The sequence below is a fragment of the Sylvia atricapilla genome, chromosome 15 (assembly GCF_009819655.1).
Source record: "Sylvia atricapilla isolate bSylAtr1 chromosome 15, bSylAtr1.pri, whole genome shotgun sequence".
NCBI classification, from domain to species: domain Eukaryota; kingdom Metazoa; phylum Chordata; class Aves; order Passeriformes; family Sylviidae; genus Sylvia; species Sylvia atricapilla.
Window position 1 is genome coordinate 7,410,924 of NC_089154.1, and position 26,637 is coordinate 7,437,560.

The 26,637-nt window shown below is 54.9% G+C and overlaps 1 protein-coding gene across 2 annotated transcripts in view; it reads left to right on the forward strand.

Annotated features, from left to right (window-relative positions):
- PRKCB (protein kinase C beta) overlaps positions 1-26,637 on the forward strand; it is a 90,918-nt gene that overhangs the window by 49,503 nt on the left and 14,778 nt on the right. For both annotated transcript variants that reach the window (XM_066329946.1, XM_066329945.1), the window contains exons 5-15: positions 515-643; positions 8,449-8,605; positions 8,984-9,118; positions 9,816-9,912; positions 11,791-11,937; positions 15,790-15,963; positions 19,461-19,552; positions 20,393-20,455; positions 21,981-22,119; positions 23,919-23,999; positions 24,238-24,345. In XM_066329946.1, coding sequence (XP_066186043.1) covers positions 515-643; positions 8,449-8,605; positions 8,984-9,118; positions 9,816-9,912; positions 11,791-11,937; positions 15,790-15,963; positions 19,461-19,552; positions 20,393-20,455; positions 21,981-22,119; positions 23,919-23,999; positions 24,238-24,345 — 1,322 coding nt within the window. The remainder of the gene's footprint in view (positions 1-514; positions 644-8,448; positions 8,606-8,983; positions 9,119-9,815; positions 9,913-11,790; positions 11,938-15,789; positions 15,964-19,460; positions 19,553-20,392; positions 20,456-21,980; positions 22,120-23,918; positions 24,000-24,237; positions 24,346-26,637) is intronic.

Here is a 26,637-nt window from a genome sequence, read left to right on the forward strand (position 1 = left end):
GGCGGCGGGAGCAGCGAGCTTGGCTGCTCCTTGCTCGGGGATGGGGAAATTTGGCTGTCTGGGAACAGCAAATTCCTCAGAGCCTTGGGAATCTTGCCAAGGGGAAGCGAACTGCTTTAAAATGTAAATGCAGATATATGTATCTTTATATAGAGACGGATCGTTATGCCTCTCTGTGTGTATACAGATACACAGGTAATTTTTAATGGCCCTTTTTGGCTCCTGGTGGATGCAGCTGAGCACCCTGGGGGGTGATGGAAGGGAATTTTAATGGGTCAGCAGAACTCAAGCCGTTTGACAGAGCCCCGGGGTCAGTCAGGCAGGACCCAGAGCTGTGGCAGTGGGTTCCTGTGCCCGCGCTCGGAGTCTCCAGCTGCCCTCCAAAATCCATTCGTGTTCATCCCAGCCTCCCTGCCAACATCGCGGTTTCACGGGCGGGCGGGGCTGTCCCCGTGCCCTGCTCAGAGCCCCGGCAACCGTGCCGGGGTGCTGAGTGTCCCCTCCTGTGGCACAGCCTGCATGATGAACGTGCACAAGCGCTGCGTGATGAACGTGCCCAGCCTGTGCGGGACGGACCACACGGAGCGCCGCGGCCGCATCTACATCCGCGCCGACATCGACAAGGACGTGCTCACCGTCGTAGGTATGGATCCCCAAAACCCGTGTGCCCGCGGGCAGAGACCCTGTGACTAGTTAAAGTTAAAAGCGGAGTGTTTATCACAACGTCGGGCGGCGCAGGAGTCATCTCCTAAAGTTGTGCCCGTGAATGAAAGAGCTCTTTGCCCTCTATTTATTGCCCCAAGTCCTACATACACAAAATGCTCATGTATATGCATAACCCCAGCACCGCCCGCTCCCGCTTTGTATTCCAATGAGGTTTAAAGTCCTTCGCGCCTGCGCAATTCTTCTCTTGAATTGGATGGGCGGCCTCGAAGGATGAAGTCAGAAAGGTCTTCATCACAATGACCTTTCTACCTCCTCACTGCTGGCAGGGCTTTCACGACCTTTTGGCACGATCCAATCCCTCCTGTGTCATGATCAATTAGCATTGAGTCCAGGTGCAGGTTATGGTTCCTTTGGTTTCCACTTGTCATTATGAGGGTCCATCTATTTCATTTCTTTCTACGAACACAACTTAAAACAACCACCAAGCAATCCATCCTCTAGCTCTAGCTTAAGCATCTAATAATCATTAACTTATCTGCCATTTTTCCTAGCTTGCATCCTAATCAGTGTAAATTGCTTCTAACCCTAGGCTAAAAGCTTAATTTTTTAAAATGATGATTCAGGTGCGTGTGTGCCCAGGGACAGCAGTGCCCGCTGGCAGTGCCCAGCAGCCCCAACAAGGCAGGACAAGGCTCTGAGCCTCCTCCAGGCGCACTCCAGCCCCCTGGCAAAGCCTGGCTGGGGCTCCAGGGCTCCGTGTGTTGATGGCACTTCCAGTCACAGACTTTCCAAAGTGGGTTTTGGAATGATGTAAAAATTCAGCATCTGCAGGGAGGGTGTGGTTTGTGGCAGGGAACAGGATTATCCCATCTCTAGAGGCTTTTGCCACCTGGATTTTGACTCCCAGGATATAATGCTTCCCCCGTGACCTCAGAGAACACTGAGCCACGTTCCGGTGAAGCCCCTTGTCCCCAGCGCGGGGACACCAGCGCAGGCTGTGGCTCCGGGTGGAGCGGTGCCAGCGGGACGGGAGGCCGGGATTGCAGTCTGTGGGCACGGCAGTGACAGTCCCCGGGGGTTTGTGTGCTGCAGGCCGTGCTGGGGAAGGAGGCTGCTGCCCACACGGGGTGACCAGGCAGCTCCGGGCGCTGTGGCTCCGCAGGGGCGGCCGAGCTGCCGCGGTTATTCCCGGATGAGTCAAAACCAGGGGTGTGAAGTGGCCCTCTGTGCCCCTGCGCGGGCGGGGACCCCGCGCTGCCATGTGAATTCCCAAAGTCACAATCAGCTTTTTCAGTGGTTAAACAAAGTGTCAGTATCTAAGGGTTGGTTTCTGATAGCTCCCTGTCTTTTCCAAAACAATCCCAAGGTCCTGACAGGAAACTGTTTCCACTCTAACTAAAAACCGAGCTGTGTTAACCCGTGACAGACACCCATGGCAACACCGGATCCTTCTCCATCATCCCTCCGCCCTCGGCAGGTTCTCCCTGGTTTGCCTCATCCTGTCACCGTCAGTGACCTCCCCAGGGTTTGTTTCTGTGGGATGGGGCTGGCTCTGGGGGATCCCGTGGTGCTCTGATGGGTGCTTGTCCCCCCAGGGAGAGCCATCGGGAGTGTTCTCAGAAAAAATATCAAGTTGTTGGAAATGTTGATGAAAATTTGAAAAAAAAAGTTGTGGAGGACTTTGTAATTTAATTTTTGTTGGATTTGTCCTTAAAGGAGAGCCTCAGTGAACCAGGCAGAACTATGTTTGCACATGTCCTGCTTCCCAGGTGCCTTCCTGAAGGTGGGACTTAGAGATCTTGGGGGTCTTTTCCAAGCCTAAGGTGCTGTGATTCCTGCAGCCTCCATCAGATGCCAGCGGGGTGCAGCTCTCAGGCACCACAGGCTCCTTGTGCCGTGTGCCCACAGGCAGCAGAGGAGCTCCCCAGCCCTTCTGTGCAGCTGGATTTTCATTTCTTCAGCTGGCTTTGAAAGGCTGGTTTATTTCTGGCCCGTTCTGGAGGTGTTGGTGAAAACGTGTCAGCTGTTGGCTTCTCCAGGAAGGAAGGGAAGCGTGCTGAGCTCTCCAGCTCTGCCATGGAGCTGGTGGAGGAGTGGGAGTGTTCTGGGAGAGGAGAGCTGGCCACTGGGGAGCCCAGATGGCCCCAGAGCACAACCCAGAGACACCCACTGCTGAGGGACCTGGGGCAGCTCCGGGGCGTCACAACCAGGACACCGAGGGGCTGGGGGAATGGGGCTGGGGAAGGGAACGGAGCCCCAGGAGAGGCTGAGCGAGCTGGGGAAGGGGCTCAGCCTGGAGAAAAGGAGGTTCAGGGGGGACCCTGTGGCTCTGCACAAATCCCTGACCGGAGGGGACAGCCGGGGGGGTCGGGCTGTGCTCCCAGGGAACAGGGACAGGAGGAGAGGGAACGGCCTCAGCCTGGCCCAGGGGAGGTTTAGGTGGGATTTTAGGGAAAATTCCATCCTGGAAATGCTGCCCAGGGAGGTTTGGAGTCCCCACTCCTGAGGAGATTTAACAGCTCTGTGGATGTGGCACTTGGGGACATGGGGCAGTGGTGGCCCTGGCAGTGCTGGATGGGCTCAGAGGAATTTCCCGAGCCGAACAATTCCCCGGGGGGGCACACGGGGGAAGGCAGCGGGCGGGGGCAGAGCCAGGCAGCCTCCGAGCAGATTGCTGGTGGGAAATGCCCTTTCCAGGCTTTCTGCAGGAATTCCAGTGCGGGGCGGGCAGGGGGCGGATTTCTGTCGAGAGGGGATGGGTGGGGGTGATGGAGCAGCCCCCGAGCCCGGCGGAGGTGGGGGGCAGCGCTGGCCGGGGTGAGCCCACCTTTGCTCCTGCTGCTCGGGAAAAGGGTTCTGCCGGGCACGGGGGGGGAAATTCTCGCTGTCTCACCAGCTGGGGGACGCCTGCCCAGGAATTTGGGGAGCTTTCCCGTGGCCGGAGCATCGCAGCGGTGCCGGGAGGAGCGGGCAGGGCAGGGCCGGTGCCTGCAGGCGGCAGCACGGGCACGGCCAACTCCGCTTTGATTTTCCTGTCGAGCTGACAAATGGAACGGGGATTTGCCGTGTGCTCCTCAGCTCTGCGCTTTTCTCTTCTCTTACTCTGATTTTTTCCCCCTCTTCTCTTTGTAAAGCCAGTCTTTCCCTCCCTATGGATAATGCGGGTTTTTCACAGAAACGTTGAGTCCTGGAATAGTTTGGATTGGGAGTGACCTTAAAATTCATCTCTGAAGCTCACGGGCAGGGAGACCTTTGACTAGACCAGGGTGCTATAAAGCAACCTGGACACGGCCAGGGGTCCAGGGGCAGCCACAGCTGCTCTGGGCACCCTGTGCCAGGGCCTGCCCACCCTCCCAGGGAGGAATTCCTTCCCAATATTTAGGATGTGGGATGTGTCTTTGAGGCCCTGGTGCAGACAGACAGACATGCAGGGCACTGCCTGCCTGCTGTGGGACAGGAGCAAATGCACCTTCACAGTCGCTGTCCTGCTCTGGGCTTTGATCAAGTGTCTTATTAGTGAGAAAAAACTGTGGGATAAAGCAGGAAATCACAGCACATTAACGTGGCATCGAGGCACTGCACAGTTCTGCTTCCCTAACAGCAAAGCTCCCAGTGCAGATTATGCTGAGCCTGTCGTATTAAGGGCCATGAATATTTGAGCCTGGCAAATGGAGGGCTGGGAGGACGTGAGGGCTGGCAGTGCACTAAAGGCACGGCTGCTCCAGGCTGGGAGCTGTGCTGAGGGCTCCTCTCCAGAGCCAGCTCTTCCCACCATATTCCAGTGGGGGTTTGTCTGTCCTGTCAGAGCATCCCACTGCTCCTCTGTCTCCCTCCAGGCAGCGCTGGGGTAAAGGGAGGAGGTCTGAGAAGTACAAAGCTGGAAAAGGATCAAGAGGCAGAGCTGCAGGGTTCGTGCTGTGGGGTGTGTGGGCAATCCTCAGTGTGGCCTTTGCCCGTGTGTGTGTGTGGAGCAGAGAGTGCCCTGTGCTCCTGCCGGAACCAGCTCCAGTTCCCTGCTGTCCCTGGGGAATGTCCTTCGTGTCCCCACTGAGCCCCGTGGGGCTCCTGGCAGCACCTGCCGCCACCGGAGCTCCCCCATTCACCGGCCTGATGAGGGAAAACAGTGACCAAAACTGAAACCAATTCTGCTGATTAGATAAACGAGCTGGAAGTGCGTTAATTAATAATCACCGGCCCAGGCAGATGCAGCCATAATGAGTCCTGTGCCTTTTCCATTGTACCAGCATGTGCAAATATATTCCTATCAGAGCATTAATTAAATGTTTTAACTCACGAGGGTGTTAATGTGAGTGCTGGCTGGGATGGGGCTGCTCCTGCCCGGGGATGTTGGTGCTGCTGCAGGGAGGAAGATGATGAGTGCTGCAGGTCAGCCTGAGAGCCCTCCCCTCTCCAAAATCCCATCCGAGAGCTGTGGAACAGAGGCCAGGAGAGGTGATGGGCTGGGATTGAGGGAGTGCAGCTCTGACCTTGCAGAGAGCCAATCTTTGGAGGGGTTTTTCACAGATCCATAGAATCGTGGGATGGTTTGTTTTAAAGACCATCCAGCTCCAAGCCCTTGCCATGGGCAGGAACACCTCCCATGAGACCAGGCTGCTCCAAGCCCTTGAACCCTTCCAGGGCTGTGACAGCCACAGTTTCCCTGGGCAGCCTGTGCCAGTGCCTTTTCCTTTGGTGGGCAGTGGGAAGCAGAAGTTGCTGCCCTCAGCAGGGCCTGTGGTTCCACGTGCTCAGAGAGGAGGTGCAGGATGTGACAGCCCATGGGATCTGCCTGGGGAGCAGGGCAGGAGCGGGTTTGCTGTAGACTTCTTTTTAATTTCACATCAAAGGGAGCCCCGTGTGGCGGATTGAGGAAATCTCTTGCTGGGGTTTGTTTATGCAGCGTATCAATCTTTCCTTTCCTTGAAACGCTGGAGGCTGGGGAAGGGGCCTCTCCCTGCTCTCCTGGCCGTGACCTCCGTGCTGCTCCTGCTCTGGGCGTGTGGCAGACTGAGGCTGCTTCCCACGTTTTCCATGGGGGATGTGGGTGTCTCTTCCCAGCCACGGCTGCCAGAGTAATCCAGAGATGTTTTCTGAACCCTTATTGAGAAGCTATTGCAAACTTTGCAGAGTAAATTATTCAAACATCACTCACCCAGCTGTGCCTGCCCTGGCCCTCAAGGCACAGTGGGTGACATCTCCTCCCTGTGTCCCCACTGCCACAGGAATTGTGTGCAGGAGAAGGGCACTGGCAGCACTGCCCCCCTGCATTCCCCACTCCAGAGCTGTCCAGGACTCACCAACATCTGTCCTGACCACAGCCTGAACCCACAGTGGCATCTCCTTGGCCACACTTGGTGCCCAGAGTGATTTAGGACTTGCTTTAAATGGGATCATAATATTCTTACTCATCACTGTTAATAATGATGTTACTGCTTCTTAATGATGCACAAAACTGTCAGGATATGAGAGATGTAAAACTATTTTACATCAAATTTAACTGTCAAATAAATGCCATAAGTGTTGGCAAGGAGCACATCTCCCCTGCCGTGAGGTACCGCTGCTGTGCCGCTCCAGGTTTTTATTTTACCCTCACTTAATTGTTGATTTCTGCTTGAAAAGTCAGGAAGTTTCTTAAGGTCAAGCAGAAGCATTTTGGGTTTTTCAAATGAATAGATAAAATTATTCCCATTAATGAAATTCTGAGGTCTGCACGCTGAGATAATAACATGAGGTAATCAAATCTCATGCTTCAGGGCATAAACTGATTAACTGCGAGGGCCAGGAACGACTTCTCCTGTTCCTTAAAGAAGCGAAGGACAGCCCGATAAACACCTCGGGGTTGTTCATTAGTCTCCAGAGATGTTTGTGCCGGCTGCTGGGACAGTGAAACCCGGGGCAGAGCCGGTTCTGTGTGACATCATTCCGTGTCTCCTCCCCGTGAGGGGACACCGGCCGTGTGACAGCCCGGAGCCTCTGCCAGCCCTGGGCTCGTTCTGCTGCTCACACGGGGGATCCTCGGGTGTTTCTGCTGGCCCTGGGGCAGGAGCAGGCTGAGGACAGCAGTGAGGGCCATCCTCCTCCCCTGCCCTGTGCTGCCATCGGTGCCTGCTGCTGGGACTGGCCATGGGCTGTCCCCATTTCCCTGAGGCTCCCACAGGTGCTGCAGGTGGGCACTGAAAACAGGTTCTCATGGTCATTTGAAAGCCAGGAAGGTGAGAAGAGATAGGAAGAGCTCGTGGGGAGTGTGTGGAGAGGCCCCGGGTCAGCAGGGCACTGGGGGTGCACAGGGAGCCCCAGAGTGGTGCCATTTGGGGGGGCTTTAGGGTCCCTTCCAACCCAAACCACTCGAGATGATTCTATGGCAGCATCCCCGGCGAGGTCCCTCGTGTCACCGTCAGGGATGAAGTCATTCTGTCCCCACTGCCAGGGGGGCTGCGGCTGCTGCAGGCGCCTCCCGCGGCCCCGGCGAGCAGCGGGCTGGGATGGATGGATGGATGGGGCAGGCGGCGCTTCCCGGCAGGATCACACCTCTCCCTGTCTCACAGGCTGCTGTCGGGGCTGTCACGTTTGATAAATGAGCTCGTTTATAAACGCAGAGTTGGATTTTGGCTACGAGTTCCATTCCGTGGAGCTGGAAATTGGGCAGTGCTCAGGGAGGACAGCCATAGATGGCAGGTTTTGGGGCATTCATTCAAAACTCTCCAGTTCCCAACCTGATGAGAAATTCCTTACTGGTGAGCTGGGAACGGGGTTATTGGTTTTACTCTTCTGACCCTGAAAGTTCCTTCTGCCCTCCTGTGGTGCTGCACACGCAGCTGGAGTTCTCTTCTCCTTCTCCTCTTCCTCCTTGTGGGATGAGGGGCTGAAGCTGAGCCCCCCGTGACCCTCACAGCAGAGCTGTTGCCAGCAGGTTCCCAGCACAGCAGGACCCTCTGTGCCGGATCCCTGGGCAGGCCTGGGGCGGGGGCTCTGCTCTGGCCTTCCTTCACACAGCTTTTCCCCAGGTTATGGCTCGCCTCCATCCCGGCCCATCGAACTTCCCATCTCTGACATCTCTGACATCTCTGCTCAGCCCTGGGGGGAAGATAAGATCCTTCCCCTGGCAGACAGACAGACCCTTTTGGACTTAATCTGGGCAAAGAGACTCAGCTCAGCCTGGCTGTATTTAATTTGTCCAAGCTGCAATCCAATTAGAAGCAGCTGAGTCACCTCAGGTTTGTTCTTCCCGCTCTGCTCCTGCTTCCCGGAGGAGATGCTGGCCCCAGAGCTGGGGTGATGCTGCCCAGAGGGCAAGTGATGGTGCCCATGGGCATCCCCAGCCCCCAGGGGCTCCAGGGGGGAGCTGGGTGCTGGATGTGGCCGCTGCAGTGGTGGTTTTGGGTTCCTGCTCCCACCCCAGCACCCTCACGTCACTGTTCCCACTCCTCGAGGAAAGCTCCATCCCCAGGCCCCCACCAGTCAGTGCAACTCTGCTTCCCAAGGGGCAGGAGGAAACAAATCAGCTTTAAACTGCTTAAAACCGAGAGCAAACAACAAATCAGCCTGTCAGAAAGTAAAAATAATCTCCTGAGTCGACCCTGCAGCCTCCCCCATCCACGAGAGCCGCGTTTGCTCGGCGTTAATTATGTCGTTCCTCATGTAATGCCCATGTCTGCACAGATCCAGTTTAATTCTGCTTTTAATCACTATTTTCACACATACTCTTGGCACACAGGGAAGTTGTCAGTTGTTGGGTATTTTTATAGCTGGAATACTGAATTTAATCCTTTTTCTCTTCCCCAGTAAGAGATGCTAAAAACCTAGTTCCTATGGACCCTAATGGCTTGTCAGATCCCTACGTGAAGCTTAAACTAATCCCTGACCCCAAAAACGAAAGCAAACAGAAGACCAAAACTATCAAGTGCTCCCTGAATCCTGAGTGGAATGAGACATTTAAATTGTAAGTACAAGGAAAACGTTTAAATTTGTAAAGTGAATTTTCTCGCCACCAAGAATTAATGTGACTTTATTTGCTCTGATTTAATTATTCAGAGGCATTGAGCTGATTCAACTGAGAAATGATTCCTTTTGTTCTGTAAGTGACACAGAGGCCCTCAAACCTCTGCCCTGACCCCGCTCAGAGCAGTGTGTCAGGGCAGGAACTCCGTGCTCTCCATGAGAATTGGGCATGCCTTGGAAATTAAATATTGGAGACCTCAGCAGGCCTTGAGAACCGTCCCTTCCCTTGGCAGCCATGTCCTGGTGGAGCACAGGGGACACAGGGGTGTGGGAGCAGCTGGCAGGATGAAAGCAGCCCTTCTCCCTTCCTCTCTTCCAGCCAGCTGAAGGAGGCAGACAAAGACAGGCGGTTGTCAGTGGAGATCTGGGACTGGGATCTGACCAGCAGGAATGATTTCATGGGCTCCTTGTCCTTCGGGATCTCTGAGCTGCAGAAGTCAGGCGTGGATGGATGGTGAGCTGGGATTGTTTTATGAGCACCGTGGACACAAAGCAGCATGGGATGTTTGTAGATGGGAGGGTGGCAGCCCCTCAGACCTCGCAAGCAGCACCTCTTCCAGCCCCATGGAAGGTTCTGCTCCACCTCTGGGGCTGCTGGGGGTCTCTGGTGCCATGGAGGGGTGTCTGTGTGGCACCCAGGGGTGCCAGGGCAGTGTCTGAGTGCCCAGCACAGACTGGCTGTGCCCCCAGCAGGGTGAAACTCCTGGGATCTGAGTGGCATTTCCCTGATTTCTGATAATTACTGCTTGAGCTTTCCCCCTCCTTTGGAGGAGCATCCTGTCCATTGCTCAGGGTGGGCAGTGCCACCACATGCCGTGTGCTGTCCTCGGGGGACAGTTGAAGGGAGGGGGTTTGCTCTCCCTGTACCCGTGGCTGCCATAAGAAACACGAGTTTGTCTGTGGGTTTGGGGTCAGGATTGGTTTGGGAGCCACACCAGGGCTATGTGTGCCCACCACTGCAGGCAGTGGATGCTCTCCTCGGGCTGGGGGGTCCCCAGGGCAGCGGGGGACCCAGAGACATGCCTCCAGCCACTGAGGGTGGTTTGGGGGTTCTCCTGACCTGGGGAAGGGTCCCCTGGATGCTGTGCTGGAGCACAGGTGAGCTCCTGCCTCCCTGCAGCCCCTGACCCGTGTCCTCTCTGTCCCTGCAGGTTCAAGCTGCTCAGCCAGGAGGAGGGAGAGTATTTCAATGTCCCGGTGCCTCCCGAGGGAGAGGAAGGAAACGAGGAACTGAGGCAGAAGTTTGAGGTGAATGGATTTGTCTTGCATTCAGGGGTTTTCCTCACTGCCTGCCTGCCGTGCCCTTGGCAAGGAGACCTTTCCCTGCCAGCTCTTCCCCTGGCAGCGCAGGGAATGTGGAGCAGGGTCCAACTCCCCAAAGAGGCCCCAAGGAGAAATGTCTATTTACTACTTAATAAGCCATGGAAGTTCTTGCTGAATGATTGATGCAGACGTTGCTGAATTAGCAGAAATTTGCCATTTTTCAGTGTAGCTGAAGTCTCCACAGAACCCTGGGAATGAGTGTGGTGCATCTGGAGACTGACATGCAATGAGCCATACAGAAATAAGAGAGTTGCCCTTATGGTTCTCAGCATGAACTCTGTAAATGTAGCAGAGACTGGAGAGTCAGCTCCTGTTCTCCTTCCTTTTTTATTTATTTATACACAACTTTCCTGAATATCCAAGGAAAGACTGTTCCAGTACAAAGGTTAGCTACAACCAATGGGTTTTGGCTGCATAAAGAACTAACAGCTGGCTTTTATTGTATTCCATGATGTTCCAGTGGTGGTAAGATGGTCTGGGCAGTCAGATGAGGAGTTTGTCCAGAGGAGCCAGAGCACACCTGCCCCCTCACCTTGCTGTGTGTTCCCCACTGCTCCCGTGGGTGTCTCAGGCAAGGAATCCCCCTCCAGCTGGGCTGTGGCTCTGCTGGGGCTGGGAGTGAGGAGTGGGGTGTGCTGGAGCTGGGGCACAGCCGTGGTCACACCAGCGATGTGAGAAAATCCCAGACACCATTCCTTAGGTCTGCAGTGCAGGAGCTGTTCCGAGGCTCAGAGGTGCTGCAGGTGACCTTGAGTGGGGAATTCTGCAGCCTGGAGAGCCTTGTGAGAAGCAATTAGCAGCAGCAGGGGCTGTGGATTCCCCGTGAGGTGCTGTCTGGAGGGGCTGCCAGCAGCAGCCAAATTGAACCGCCGGGATCGGGTTAATGGAATTTCATGCTAGGCTGAGCTCGGCACAGGCCTCACACTGCCACACATTTCTGGAAATTAAAAGGGAATAAATTCTGAGAGAGCTTTTATGGGAGGAGGAGCAGCACATCAGAGCCCCTGGCCTGGGGAGGAGGCACCAGGCTGCTGCTGGGGTCTGGTGTTTAAAAATGAGGGGCTTTAAAATGAGGGTCCTCAGTGATCAGCTGTGATGGCTGGGGGGGCAGGAGGGGGTTGTCTGTGTCTGAGGGGTGCAGGAGGGGCTGTCTGTCTGTCTGGGGGTGCAGGAGGGGCTGTCTGTCTCTTTGGGGGTGCAGGAGAGGCTGTCTGTCTCTTTGGGAGCCTGTTCCACATGGATTTGTGGCTTCCTCTGTGGTTCCCTCCAATATCAGATACAATCACAGAATATCTCAAATGGAAGGGACCATAGGGCAGTAATGGATGTGGAGCTGGATAAAAAAATCCCACGTTTTACCCTAATATATTTATAGTCATCCCTCTTTTTCTGGTGAGGTGAGAGACAGAAGCCAGCTTTTGCCCCAAAAGAGCTCATTTAGGCCTCTTTTCCATGCTTTGGATGACCTGGACATGGTGTAGGGTGGCATGGCAGGCTGCTGTGTCCTGCTGGCAAGGGCAGAGGGGTGACCACGGGCACAGGTGATTCCCAGTTGCTCTGGCAGAGATCAGTGAGGTCATGAGCAGTGCCATGTGCCGTGGCTGGTGACTTCTCCAGTGCTTTTCTTGGTGCTGTCCCCATCACGCCCATGGAAAAGGCTCCCAAAGCTCAGGGTGGTTTTTGAGGTGGGAAAGAGCTGCTGAGGTGGGATTTTGGGAGCACCCACTGGGTTTGTAATGCCCATACTCCCTGCCCCATCAGTCATGTGTTCTCTTCCTCCCTGCCCCACGCCCACCTTTGCAGAGAGCCAAGATTGGAACCGGGTCCAAGGCTGCGGATGAGAAGACAAGAAATGCCATTTCCAAACTGGACAACAACGGCAGCCGGGACCGGATGAAGCTCTCGGATTTCAACTTCCTGATGGTGCTGGGAAAAGGAAGCTTTGGGAAGGTGAGGTTCCCCCTGGGCACTGTCTGCAGGCACACTGGTGACTGGTGGTGGTGACTGGGAGCACTGGTGTCACGGTGCTGGGAGCCCAGCTTGGCTCCCCCAGGCAGGGAACACCAGAGATGTCAATGAGGCCACCACAAAATCCATCCCTTTGGGAAGCAGGGGACAAGCTGTGTATTTAAAGCTCTGTTTTATTTCGTTGGGTTTTTCTTCTTTACAAATATGTGGGAGCATTTTAATTAACTTCCCAGACCGGTTGTGAGCGGTAACAGAATTTCATCCTCCTGATAATTATATGACTTGGAGCCTTCAATTTTCTTGGGGTCTTGCCAAGTCTCTTGATTTCCATTCGGGATCCCAGTGCTCCAGGGAACGCTGGGGCTCTGCAGGAGGTGGGTGCAGTGTTTGCTGGTGCCATGGCTGGCCCAGCCCCACCCTCATTAGTGAATTGCTTTAATTGCCGGGATTATTGCTGTGCCTGCGGGCTCATTGCTCGGGCAGGTAGTGGAGATGAGGAGGGTGTGCAGGGATGCTCCCCTGAGCACAGGGGTGCAGCAGGAGCATCCCTTCTTTCCCCAGCCTTCTGCTGGCACTGGAGAGCTTTGGGAAGTCCAGCCATGAGCGTTTGCTCCCTCTCCAGAAGTGGAGAGCTCAGAGATCCATGGAAACATTTGTGACAGGCAGGGAATGGGGAGGTCCTGACGGTCCCCAGCCCCCAGAGCATCAGCCCTGGGGTGCAGGAACGCCCCGTGCCTGGTGCCCGCGCTGCTGTCACACAGAAATGTCCCCTGTCCCCTCCCTCCCAACACCTCATCCCTTTAAAGGCAGAGCCTGGCATCTGGAGGCTCCGTGGCTGTGCCGTGTCCCCCGCCGCCTTCTCCCCTTAAATTTGAGAAACATTAGCAAACTCCTCAGTCGGCTCTGGCTTATATAAGGGAATGTGTGACAGAAACTGTTCCCTGGAACAGAATGTTATAAATATGCTAATTAGCGCTAATTAAAACGGCACGTTGGTTTCTCCGGGTGGATGCAGCCTCGCCCTCACGTGTTCCTGCACTTCCCCAGGCATCCCTGCTGCCCCGGCATCCCAGCACGGGGACACCCAGGTGCCACGGCTCCGTCCCCGCTTCCTGTGCTCGCCAGAGGTGCCAGATGTTCGGGAGGAGCCAGGCAGAGGTGCCTGGGGCAGGGAGAACAGTTCCCGCAGCTCCCTAGCCCCTGGTGTGCCCAGCAGCTGGCTGTGTCCATGGCATTGCCATCCTTCTCTCGGGCTGGCACTGTGTCCTTCCCTCCCCTGGGCTGGCACCTGCTCCTGTGCCTGGCTGCCTGCTGCCAGCCTCCCTCCTGCCAGTCCCTGCTGGCTGGGAGAGCTCTTGGACTACAATCACACTGTTTTAGTGAGCCTCTGTCTGTCTCTTTTAACCCTTTGGCATCAGGACCTCAGGTTCAGTGCTCAGTATTTTGCTCTCCCCGCACTCAGCTGTCTAGGGTCGGGAGAACCGACACGTTGGCCTCAGTGGAGTTTGACAAAACTTGCTTTCTCTGTGTTCAGAAGATTCTCCAGTTCTTATTCTGGAGCATTCCCAAACAAATACTCTATATTACAGGAATAAATCAAGTTAAATATCAGCCTTTTTTTTTTCCCCTGCACCAATAAAAAGTTAAAAAAGAATGCAATCTGCTTCCCAGCGAGCGCGCTGGCAGATGGAGATCCCCCGAGCCAGGCAGCTTCAGGGGGTGGAAAATGCCTTGGAAAAGAGGGGCTTGGGGCTGTGTGGTCCTGGCTTGGCACGTTCAGGACACAATGTCCCTGGTGCTCTGGGGTCCCCGGGGCCGTGGCTGGTGGCAGCTCCCTGGGGCTGGCACGGGCAGGGAGATGCTCTCAGGGAAGGAGGCAGCGCTTGGCTCAGCCCACCTTGGCTTGGCTGTGCTGTATTATAAATAGAGGGAAGGGAACTTAGGTGGCTTGCTCATATTTTTGCAGCTAATCAATCTGTCGTGCTCTCGAGCTGTCAGGCTTTTGGGGTTTGTGTTGTTTTGCTGAGCAGGGCGGAGCCTTTGGCTGCTGGGTTCCAGGGTAGTGGTGGGTTTTTTTGGGTTTTTTGCTAGAGTTGGGATTAAATGAGTGAGATGGGGTTTTTTTTGTTTGTTTGGGTTTTTTTTGACTTAGATGTTGATTAATCTTTATCTATATTACAGTCTCACAAACTTTGATTTCTATAGCACTTCAAGCTAACAAACTAAAAATGGAGTCCTATCTCTCTCTCTACAAGGCCTTTTAATGATAAACTGTCTAATTAAGAAATGACACCTAAATTATTTTTACTTTTAACCTAATAACTACCTACCTGTGGCCCGCAATGGGGACTTTTTATCTAATTACAGAATACTATTTGGACCCATGAAGGAGAAGGTGAAAATAAGGACTTAGTCTCTGCCCTAAAACCTCTATCTTGTTTTATATATATTACTGTATTTTAAAACCTTAAACTCTAAGGTTTCTCATAGTTTTCTACTCATAGTTTTCTACTCATAGTTTTCTACTATGTGATATTACACACTTTTATTTAAACTACACACCCACAATCCCAGTCCTATTATTTAATTTTGGAAGCCTTTTCCAAGGCCTCAGGTCAAATGCAGTGTTTGCTTGGAGATCAGTGCCTGTTAATACAGAAAGTCTAAAATTCTCAGTGCCCAGGGTTCCAACATTCCAGCGCAGTGGGAGAGTTCTCTGGGCTGTGAGAGCCTTTGAGCTGTGCAGTGCTCTGCTCTGCTCTGGGTGTGAAATGTGGCAGGAGGGCAGGGCATGGGCCGGGCTGGTCCCTGCTCCCCTGTCACCCATCCCGGGCTCTGGGCTGTGCCAGGGACACTTGGCTGTTTGGATCTTTGACATTTGAACACCTTCAGACATCAGGACAAAGGTATCAGGAGGAATTTCTTCCTGGAAAGGGGGGTCAGGCACTGGCAGGGGCTGCCCAGGGAGGTTTGGAGTCCCCAACCCTGGAGGTGTCCAGGGAAGGCCTGAATGTGACAGGGCTGGGGACAAGGTGGGCGCAGGTGGGACTCCATCATCCCGTGGCTCTTTTCCAACCTGAAGGATTCTGTAATCCAGGAGAGGGGAATCCAGCCCAGATGTGCTCAGGAGTGCAGCCCAGGGTGGTTTCCAGCCTGCCCTCCTGCCCATGCCCTGCACGTCCCTCAGCTGGTTCTCAGCAGCTGGGAAGTCCTTTTGCCTTTCCCAGGGAGCAGGGCTGGCTCAGCTGTGCTCAGGCTGCCCTGTCACTGGGAGCTGCCTCCATTCACAGCCATGGATGGCCTCGAGCACTTCTTGCATTTATCAGGGTGCCCTAGCCAAGCTCTGCTGTCACTGCAGAGTGGGGTGGCAGCCACATCCTCAGCAAGGTCCCTTCAGGGCAGAAGCAGATGCCAGGCTCAGAGGCTCCCTGCTTTAGTTAACTTTCCTCCGACAGGGTTGTGGATGGCAAGGCAGGTCTCTATATAACCGATGTTGTATCTAATGCTCTTACGTTCAGGTAATAGGTTTAATTTTCCATCAAAATATGTTCCTGGGGTGGTTACTTCTTCTTTTCCACCGGTTTTGAGCAGCCAAAGCACTTCTGCTTTTACCACCTAAAAATTAGCTCTGGTTTTAGCAGCTGGCTGGGGTGCCTTGTAAAGCTCAGCTTGTGTAAAATGGTGATCAATGGAGGCAATGAACCAAACCAGTTCCATTTTGAGCAGAAACACCAGAGAGGGCAGAGGTGCAGACACTGTGTGAGGCACAGAAACAGGGAATGCCTTGGGTTGGAAGAGACCTCAAAGATCACACGTGTCCTGTCCCTGGTGCAGGTGATGCTGGCAGAGAGGAAGGGCACAGACGAGCTCTATGCAGTGAAGATCCTCAAGAAGGACGTGGTTATCCAGGACGATGATGTGGAGTGCACCATGGTGGAAAAACGTGTCCTGGCTCTCTCGGGGAAGCCTCCCTTCCTCACCCAGCTCCACTCCTGCTTCCAGACCATGGTAAGGGCTGGGGTCACCTCTGGTCCCCACCAAGGGCTGTGGTGGGCTGGGGACCCTCAGCACTGGGAGCCTTTGGAAAATGGATTGGGATGGTGCCCAGGGCCAGGCTGGATGGGGCTTGGAGCAGCCTGGGACAGTGGGAGGTGTCCCTGCCGTGGCAGGGGGTGGCCCTGGATGGGCTTTAAGGTCCCTTCCAACCCAAACCACTCCAAGATTTTATGTTCTTTGTACGTCACTGCACTTGCCAAAGCAATTGTGTATTCTGTGCCTTGGCAGCCTCACACCTTCTCCAGTTCACTGGCAAAAGGGCCTCCAGGGCCAAGATGTGGCTGTGGGACGTGGAAGTGTAATGTACAATAGCTGCAGCCTGGGATGTGTTCAGCAGGGAGCTGCTGCTGACATTAGAGGTGATTTCCCAGCCCCTCAGCTGCCCCCAGCCCGCAACAACCCTTTTGGTTCAATAGCAAAGTGCTGCACTTGTTCCCAGGACTCATTCCTCTGATCAAAGCCCTGAGCAAAGGGAGAAACCCAATCCAAACTGCAAGAAATCCCCTTTCCCACGGGTGTTTGATTGGGTTTGTATGAGTCAGGAGTGGAGAGGGGGACAGGGGACCTTTAACACAATCCCTGCCCGGCCCTGGAGCAGCCTGTGAATGAGAATGTCCAGGTACACATCAGTGGGACCCAGGCAGAGGGAATCAGCAGAGTCCTTTAGAACGATGACAATGCTTTCCAGGAGGATTACATTTTAATATTACCCCAGAAATTTCATTTACCAAACACATTGAGTGTATTTAAAGCCTGCGGCCCCGGCTTTGCAGCACAGCAATCAGAATGTGGCAGGAGCAGCTATTTCACACAGCATCTCCCTGGCATCTGAAGTGAGTCAGCGCAGGATTATTCCTGGCAGACCTATAGTAGCTTAATAGTAATCGTATTTGTAATGTAATCAAAATGTATAGCAGGGTGTATTATCAAAGGCTGGCACAAAGCACTTTGATTTCTGGGAGCACAGTCCAGAGCACAATTCTCTGCCGGGGTTGTTGGCTCAGCGGCTCTGGGAGAGAGAAAAGCCCTAAATCTGCATTTTAGAGAAAAGGGGAAGATGAGCAAGGAGAGAGCTCCTGGCTGGGGCTGGAGGGTGAGAGGTGCCTGTGCTGGGGGATCTGGGGTGCTCTGAAAGGTCCCAGGTCAGAGCCTGGGCTCGGGGAGGGGGCTGAGCTGGGGGTCCTTTGGTGTCCCCAGGTGAGCTGTGCTTTTGATGTGACCTCTGGGGCGCAGCAGTGAAGGGCACAGCAGCCACAGCCACACTGAGACGATAAATCACAGAATCCTGGAATGGTTTGTGTTGGAAGTGACCTTGAAGATCATCCATGGGCAGGGACAACTGCCACTAGCCCAGGCTGATCCAAGCCCTGTCCAGCCTGGCCTGGGACACTTCCAGGGATCCAGGGGCAGCCACAGCTTCCGTGGGCACCCTGTGCCAGGGCCTGCCCACCCTCCCAGGGCAGGATTTCTCCCCAGTGTCTGTAAGGTGTGGATGGGGAGCTTGGCTGCTGTCCTGGCTCTGCCTCTTGTTCCCGGCGCGCAGCCAGGCAGGGGATGGAGCAGTGAATTACAAGGGCACTGAAAGGAGTCCTGGGAGCGTTCTCCTGGCTGCCCAGGGACGGGGGAGTGTCACCAGCTCCCTGCCAGGCTCTGCAGTGGATTTACATCTCCGTGCTGCCGCTCAGCGGGTTTGGACGCTCCAGCCTTGGCCAGACGCCGTCCTGTGTGGCACGGGCAGGAGCCAGGACAGCTCGGTGCCCATCGCTGCGTGCCCGTGGGCAGCCCAGCCATCTGCCCGCTTTAGTCACGGCACTGCTTCCCCTGGAGCACCAGCCTTCCCTTCCCCACCCCACCCCGAGCAGGAACGCTCAGCTCCCGCTTTTAGAGCTCAGCTGGCTGTTTCAAGAGCCCGTCTCTTTAATATTCTTCCTCCTTGAAGCAGACCGATATATTTAGGAGGCAGCTGCAGCCGAGCCCGGCGCTGCTCCGCTCTGCCGCGGCTGTCACGGGCTGCGTGCCGCGCCGGGGGCTGCTCAAGGTGACATTGCCACACGTGGGGCTGGCCGGGCCCTGCCGGGGCTGTCCTGCTCACGGGGAGTGCTCCCGAATCCCCAAGGCAGCTGAGAAGCCGAATTCCCCGCTCCATCCCATCGGTGCCACGTGTTGTGCACAGCCCCACGGCCCCAGGGCTGGCTGGGTGTGATCCCCTGGGGCTGCCCCACAGCCGGGGGGCTGTGCTGGGGGCAGCAGAGGCTGAGCCCCAGTTCCCCTGGTTTAGGCACTGCCAGGCTGGGAAGTGCCCCGTGGCAGCTGACCCCAGTTCCCCTGGTTTAGACACTGTCAGAGTGGGAAAAGCCCCATGGCTGCTGACCCCAGTTCCCCTGGTTTAGGCACTGCCTCATGGCTGCTGACCCCAGTTCCCCCACAGCCCTGGCTGTGGCAGGACTCCAGCTGCATCTCTTGTGGGCTCCCTGTCCTTCCTGTCTAAAAGCAGGGCAAGGCTTATTTAAGGAGGAAATGAGCAATGGGAAATCTTTTATTACGTAATGCTGCCAACCTGCAGCTCCTGCAGTGCACCAGCCTCTGTGTCCTTCCTTCCTTCTCTTGGTGGGATGGGGCAGCCCGGGGTTGTCACTGGAGGCCCATGTCACTGCTGGCCCTTGTCCCCAGCCCCTCTCCAGCCCTCCTGGCAGCCCCTTTAGGCCCTGGCAGGGGCTCTGAGCTCTCCCTGGAGCTTTCTCTTGTCCAGGTGAGCATCCCCAGCTCTCCCAGGCCGACTCCAGAGCAGAGGGGCTCCAGCCCTGGGATCAGCTCTGGACTCTCTTAATCCCATGTGAACATGACCAGAGTGAGACCTCAGCCCAGTCTGGAAGGACTGAGGAGAGGGGTGCAGCCCCCTCCTGCCTCCCCAGCCTGAGCAGGGGTCCCCTGCAGACCTGTGCACCCCCAGACTGCCATCCTGGGGGAGGGCTGGGAGTGTCACACGTCCCTCCTGGTGCTTGGCCAAGTCCTGCTGGTGGTGGATGGATTTTGGTCCCCATGGGAACTGCTCATGTCTCCTGTGCACCCCTTGACTGAAGCCGTGGAGTGCCTGGGGAAATGCCAGCAAGGACCTGCAGAGCAACACTGAAAATGGCTTCTGGCAAGAAGAGCAAGTGTATTCCTGGGAACTGAAAAACCTCTGGTTTAGGGATTCCTCCACTTGCCTTCTCCAGTGGGTCTGTCTGCAGAGGGGCAGAGCTCCAGCCCTGAGCATTCTTAAGGAATTAGTCCTCATGGGCTGTGTATGAACAGGAGCCCCTGCAGCCCACAGGGAGGACAGGGATGATGACTGTATTGCCCTGGAATTACAGACTGGAGCTGCCAGTCACCTCGGGTCCTGCTCCTGACCCCTGCAGATTCCCTGCTCTGATAACCCTGGTGCTAATTGCCTGCTTCTTTTCCTTCAGGATCGCTTGTATTTTGTGATGGAATATGTGAATGGTGGGGACTTGATGTACCAGATCCAGCAGGTTGGGAGGTTCAAGGAGCCCCACGCTGTGTAAGTGCAGTGGTTTGGCACCTTTGGGGTAGGTATGGCTGTACCTGTGTCACAGGGCTGGAAACAGCGTCCCAGGCACAGACATGGCAGTGTCCTGCGCAGAGATCAGGAATGGGAAGTTGCAGAACTCTTTGCCTGATGCTGAGGATGCTGGTGCCTCCACCTCATCCTTGGGGTATATTGTACTTTTAAGTAATTGAGTTGAATAGATACATTTAGGTAAATAAAGGCACGAGGTGGGGAGGTTTGAAGGCTTCCTGGGAGACACCAGGTCTCTGCTCTGCCTGGTCCTTTCCCAGGGGATGAGAGGGATGTTGGGTTTGGCTCCTCTGCCAGCATGGCCAACCCAAGTGTTAACTGGGGGCTTTTGGCTCCTGTTGCTTGAGAGCTGGACAGAGCAGGATGTGTTCCTGAAAGCCCTCAGATGCTCACATAAAACCCACAAACACTGAGCAGAGCCTGGTGGGCTGAACCCTTCTGGCAGAGTCCTCTGAGACCCGGGATATTCCCAAAAGCCAGTGGTGGCAGCACTGCCGGCTCCGGGAGCAGGGATGGCTTTGTGAGCTGCACTGCCAGCGTGTGTGAGGAGCAGCCCTGGATCCAGCTCTGGCTTAATTTGTGTAACCAGAAGTGACAGCCCCCAGCAGCCCGGTGGCATCACTGCCCGGTGCGAGCTCAGGCTGCCTCGGGTCCTTCTGGTGTGATCCTTCTCTGGAATTTCCCTGCCCTGGCTGCCTTGTCCTCTGGCCACATCTGCCTTTCCTTCAGTGCCGTCCGATTGGGAAGGTTTTCGTTTATCTCCTTTAATTATCACTCTCCCTTTGAAACCTCTTCTTTCAGATTCTACGCAGCAGAAATCGCCATCGGGCTCTTCTTCCTGCAGAGCAAAGGCATCATTTATCGGTAGGTGAGCGGGTTCCCCCTGCCTCCCTCCCTTCCTCTGGGCTCCAGGCAGAGCCGGGGCACGGGCAGAGCGCTGCTCGGGGGTCCCGCCCTGCCCGCAGCCCCCTCGCCCTGCCCGTGCCATGGATGGGGGCTGGCGGCTGCCCACGGGTAGATGGCAGAGTCCTTAAGGTTGGGAAAGACCTGTGGGATCGCTGAGTCCAACCATCAGTGTGGTGTGGCTGAAAGGGAGCTAGGAGCCGCGGGGTGCCCCTGGTTTGGGAGAGGTTCCTGCTTTACCTCGGTTCATGGGAAGGCAGCTCTGGTTCTCTCCTGCCTCCGTTCCATGTGCTCCTCTCCGCACAACACAAATGCTCCCTGGCAGCTTGGACCAGCTCCAAGCCCCGAATTTGGCTGCAGGGCGCTGCTCTCTTACCATTGCCACTGGAGTCAGCGCTTGCCAGTGGCTTGTTCCGAGCTCTGCAGTGCCACTCTGTCACTTCTGCTTCAGCCACTGAGGCTTCTTTGCCGTTCCCAATATGATCCCAGCACCCAGAGGTAGCTGGGTCACTGCCATGTGTGGGACCAGGCTCACACGCTGCTGGTTTAGCTCTGGAACCAGCTTTCAGTGCTCTTCCCTGCTTGGGAGAATTCCCAGAGCCCAGGGTGGAGCAGAGCATCCTAATGAGTGTCAGATACCATTAAGTGCTCTGTAAAGGGAGATGCCAACAGTGCTGCTGGAGTCAGGAGATGCTAAAGATGAAAGAAGTGGAACAAACTTGACATGAGGGCTGGTTTTTGCCATCAGCTGCTACAGAGAGATTCTAGGTCTGTTGGTCCCCAGTGGCTCTGCTTCCTTCCTTCCCCGAATCCGAATCCCAGCTCCTGTCCGTCTGCCTTTGGACTGTCAGGGTTCTGAGCACTGACATGATAATTAAAAAACGCATCCTTAAACCCAGCCAGAATGTATGAACTGCACCAAAACACCCAGTGTTTGCTACAGAAGTGTCCTTGAGGCTGGAGCATCCACCTCTGGAGCGCTGGCTCAAGGCTGGGATTCAGATCCAGGGATCAGCGCTTGGATCCAGCTCTGCAGCTTGTGCAAAGGAGCAGAGCTCCTGGGGGCTGGATCCCACAAACAGCTATTCTGGGGGTGAGGATCAGAGGGAAGCACTGCTGATTTGTATTTCAGGGGAGCAGAGCACAGGTGAGGCAGGGACTTGTGCTGAGTAGGTGCTTCTCCATGGCGAGAGCTCTAAGTGCACTTTGAATTTCACGGGAGCAGAAGAAAAAAAAATCGATTAAATCCATCTCCTGCCAGATGAGTGTTTTCCATCGCACACTTCAAAGCGCCGTGCCCAGCACGGCATTCCTGTGGCTTAAAAGTAAAATCAGCACTCCATCCTGACAGATCCCTGACTTATTTTCCCTGGTTTCCCCAAACATTATCCTACAAAGGGTCTGGGTGTGAGGCGCAGGCGGGGCTCAGCCGCAGCACAGCTCTGGGCACTGTGCGCTGTGTCACGGGTTTGCTCTCGCCTTGCAGAGACCTGAAGCTGGACAATGTGATGCTGGACAGCGAGGGGCACATAAAGATCGCCGACTTTGGCATGTGCAAGGAGAACATCTGGGACGGGGTGACCACCAAGACCTTCTGTGGCACTCCGGACTACATCGCGCCCGAGGTACGGATGGGAGCAGCGGCCGAGGGTCAGCTCCCTGCTGCTCCCTTCCCGGAGTGACCTTCCTTTGGGCAGCTTTCCAGCTGAAACAGGCACATTCAGGAGTTCACCAGCAGCCTGCAAAGTTCATGTCCTCGGCACTGCCCGTCCCCACATCCCCCTAAGGGAACAGGGGTGTTGGATCTGCCTCCCTGTTGTGCCGTGTCCTGCTTCCACCTCAAAGAGCAGCACATCCTCATGCTGCTCTCCCTGCAGTGTGCTTTCCCTCTCTGGGTTTTTTTCCCATGTCCATCCTGCTGGCAGCTCTGTGCCTGTTCTGTCCTTGGCGTGCTCAGACCCACTGCAGGTTGCTCCTCACTTGTTCCCTTGCTCCTGGAAATGCCAAACCCAGGAGCTCTGCTCTGCCCTTCACTGCGTGTGATAGAAGTTTCCAGCACAACATGACCAGTGACAAACAGGGAATTATCAGTGGATAATATTTTCATGTGGAGTGGAAATCCTTAGATCTCTCCAGCTCACTGTTTGCAGTGAGGGGCCATGTGTCTGATGGGGAGAGGCTCCCCATCCACGGCTCTAGATCCCCACAAAATGACTTTGCATGTGCTTATTACTGATGTAATAGTCACACACGACACTTCCATGAAGTGCTGTATGGGCACAGTTTAACGCCAGACTTGTGAAATTCAGAGGAGTAATTATTCTCAAATGTCTGTTCCCTTCACTTAAAAATATCCTTTTAAACTCTTGTCACTCTGCTGAATTTGCAATGATGAAATTAATATTTATTCATTTAAATGTTTTAGAAAAAGAGATTCTCTTTGCTAGGACATCAATGCACTTGTGTGCTGCAGCACGTTGTGTTTGCTGCACCCAGGGAGGTTTCCCATTATTGACTCCAGCATGTGTTCCATCCCCAGCAGGATTAATACTGGTGGTGTTGGTGCAGAGCTTGTCACTGTGGGTGATTAATGTTCCTTCAAAGCAGGACAAATGACCAGTTCTCCATGTGTTTGCCCAAGTGTTTTCCACTTTAACTCTTATTTCCTTCTCCTTGCTGTAATTTGTCTTTTTCCAGAAGAAAAACAGCAAATGGGAAATTAGAATGCAAATCACTTTGGCACCCAGGAAAGGCACTAAAGCCTGCTGCCCGTGGGTCCCAGAGGAGCAGTCCCACTGCGTTTGGGAGCAGCAGTAAGGTTGCATGGTTGTGGTGCCATGGCCACGCTCCAGCCTGGGCCCTTCTGCTGCTCCTCCTTCAGGGAGCTGCAGCGTGCTCAGGCCAGTGTGGCTTCAGGGCGAAACTGTCCTGTGATTTGCTTGACCCATTTCTGGGCCTTTTTCTATGCCAAGCAGAGCTGTGCGTGCCCAGGTGACAGGGACAGCCTGTGAACCAACTGCCCCGTGTGTGATTCCCTCTGAACAAAACTGCTGTCACCTGCTGGGCTGTGTCACCTGCTGGGCTGTGTCACCTGCTGGGCTGTGACCTTCCCAAACCGGCAGTGGGGGACTGCACGAGACGGGGGATTCCTTTTAAATGCTCTTTCCTTTTAAAGACCATGATGGTGTGAACTGTTCACACCCGAATACCCCAGGACGCTGGTGAAGAGCAAGGGGAGGGACTCAGAGCGTGCTTAGGGAAGGGATTTCAGTGCTGAAATGTGTCCCAGGGGAGGGATTTCAGTGCTGAAATGAGTCCCAGGGAATTACCCCGTCCCTGTGACCCACTGCAGCCGGCTGTCCCTGTGCCCTGAGCCGCCAGGTGAGAGCTGGGGGTGCAGTGCTGCTGTTGCTGTTGTTTGCAGATCATTGCTTACCAGCCCTACGGGAAGTCTGTGGATTGGTGGGCGTTTGGAGTCCTGCTCTATGAGATGTTGGCTGGCCAGGTAATTGAGTTTTAATTGATTCCTCTGGGCTGGGTGACTTTCCAGTGTGAGCACGGGGGGATTTGCCATGCTTGGCATCTCCTTGAGCCGGGGGTGGCACTGGGGGCACAGCCCCGGTGACTGCAGTGACAAGTGACTGTGTGGCACACCCGGGGCTGGCTCCATGGCCAAGGACACAGAGGACAAGGGAGCTTTGAGATCCAGGAACGCCCCTGGAGCTGTGTCTGCTTTGCTCTAGGCCCCCTTTGAGGGAGAAGATGAGGACGAGCTCTTCCAGTCCATCATGGAGCACAACGTGGCCTACCCCAAGTCCATGTCCAAGGAGGCAGTGGCCATCTGCAAAGGGGTAAGGGCAGGGCTGGGCCCTCTGCTGGGCTGGGGGAGTGTGGGGTGGGAGAGCCTGCACCCCTGGGCTCCCAGCTCACCCCAGTGCTCACCCCACTGCTCCCCAGCATCACCAGGCTCTGACACTGTTGGCTTCTGGTGCCCTCCAGCCCTAAAGCCACAGCTTGTGCTACTGAGTGTGTCTGTACTAAACCCAGGTTAAAATCCCACCTGCATCCTCCCCATGCCCTTACACTGAGCAGAGACACAGCTGGGACCTGGGGCAGGCAGGGGAGCGTCAGGAGGGCACTGGGGTGTTGGCTGGGAGGTGGGAAGGGAGGGCTCCTGCCCAGACCCTGTGTCCCACCAGGTGAGGACAGGCCAGCTCTGGGAGCCTGAAATGAAAAATGATGCTCAGGAAAAATGGATGTGATTCCCAAATAAGATCAGAGACAAAACCTTCATCCTTTCACTTAGCTGTGAGAAGTTGCCCTTCTGGACAACCTGAAGCTCCGATGGTGTCTCCAGGAGGTCAGGGCAGCATTTTCATTATCCTGTCTCTTAATTTGCAGTGAAGCTCTGCCTTGCCCAGCATCCCAAGCTGGGCTCTCCATGGACTGGGCCTAGGCCTGACTTAATTACAGCCTGAGTTAATTTGGGATGTGATGGATAAAGGCTGGCCAGGTCCTAATGTTATTCTGTGTGCTTGGGACTGAGCCTCACTCACCCCTCAGTGCCACACCTCGCTATAAATAAGTGTTTGTGTAGGAATTTAAGAAATGTTTGCTTATAATAGTTAATATTGAAAATATCTGAATGTTCTCGCTCTCAAAATAGTGTTTCTATCTACAAATGACACATCCTGCGCTCACCGCTCCCACTGCGGCATTTCAGAGCCTCTTCCTGGCGTTGCCAGGATTCTCAGCTGGTGTTAAAGAGGAATAGTCACTTGTCCCATGGGGAAAAGCTGCTGCAGGTGTTCCCACCTGGAGTGGGGCACAGGGAGAAGGTGCTGCCCTGCCACCGTCGGCAGGACACAGGAAAATCAAGTCCTTAATTCAGAAAGCAGGCAGGTGTTTGGAGGGGCAGTCCCACCGAGGCTGTCACCATCTTCCATCCTCTTGCTGTGTTATTTGGGATGTAAAGGGAAAATCCAGCGTGTTCCTGGTCAGGCAGGGGGATGGGGGACACTCAGTGCTGCTGAGCATCCCGCGGCCCCGGGGCAGCAGAGGCTGGAGCAGGGCCCAGGCTCAGGGCTGGCTTTGTTTGCTGCTGCATCAGGCACAACGTGGGTGCTGTAAATCAGCGAGCAGGGACTGCGGCTGCAGCCTCTGCTGGGTGTAGCTGCCATGGCTCTCCTCACTCTGGAGATGAGAGGCTGCATGGGAGGATATTTGGGCAGGCAGGGGAGGGCTGGTTCTCCATAAATTCCTGTGATTTTTTTTTTTTTTTTTTTTTTTTTTTTTTTTTTTTTTTTTTTGTAGCAGAGTGGTGGTTCCCTCTGTTGTTGTTTCAAAACCTCGTGGCATTTTTTGCCACCACCAAACTGCTGCACCAGAAAGTTTAATTAAAACTCTGTGTGGGATTTCAGAACTTCTTAGTAAGCTGGGAACTAAGTGTTTTCGTTTTCCCCTGGAATACAGTGAAATAGGTCCTGATGAGCTGCACTGAGCTGTTGGGGTTGGGTGTGGCAGGGCTGCCAGCAGGGCACAAACCCACAACTGGAGAAACCTCTGCCCTCACCTGTGAGGGGTTTGGGATTTCACCACCACCCTCTCCAAACCCATGTTGTTGTTCCCCCACAGCTTCACTCCAGTGTGCTGGTGCCAGTCCCCACTTCCTGCTGCATTTCTGGGAGATGGAACATGCTTGCTCCTGAAAGGCTGGGCCCCAGCAGAGCCCAGAGCCAGGGGTTAATCAGGGATCCTTGGCTGGGCAGTAACCTGGAGCATTCCCCAGGCTGGGGGGACTGGCCAGTGAGCAGCAGTTAACAGGTCAGATGGAGCAGTGCCCTGCTCTGCTGTCAGCGGGGTTTGTTTCTGATCCCAGAGCTGTGCCCATGTGCAGGGGCTCAGGGTGCATCTCCTGAGCTGGTTCCAGGAGCCGGGATCCTGCACTGGCCTTTCCCACCCCATGGGAGGGGATTGGTGGTGCCTGAGCAGAGCAGATGGTCTGTGGCTATCAGCTCCCTCCTAATCTCTGCCTGATAGCAAAGGCGTGGAATGTTTTCTGTGGTATTTTGGGAGTATTTTCAGGTGTTTTGAGAGGAGGTTTCCCCCGGTGCTGCTGCCTGAGGAAAGCCCTCCAGAGCTGC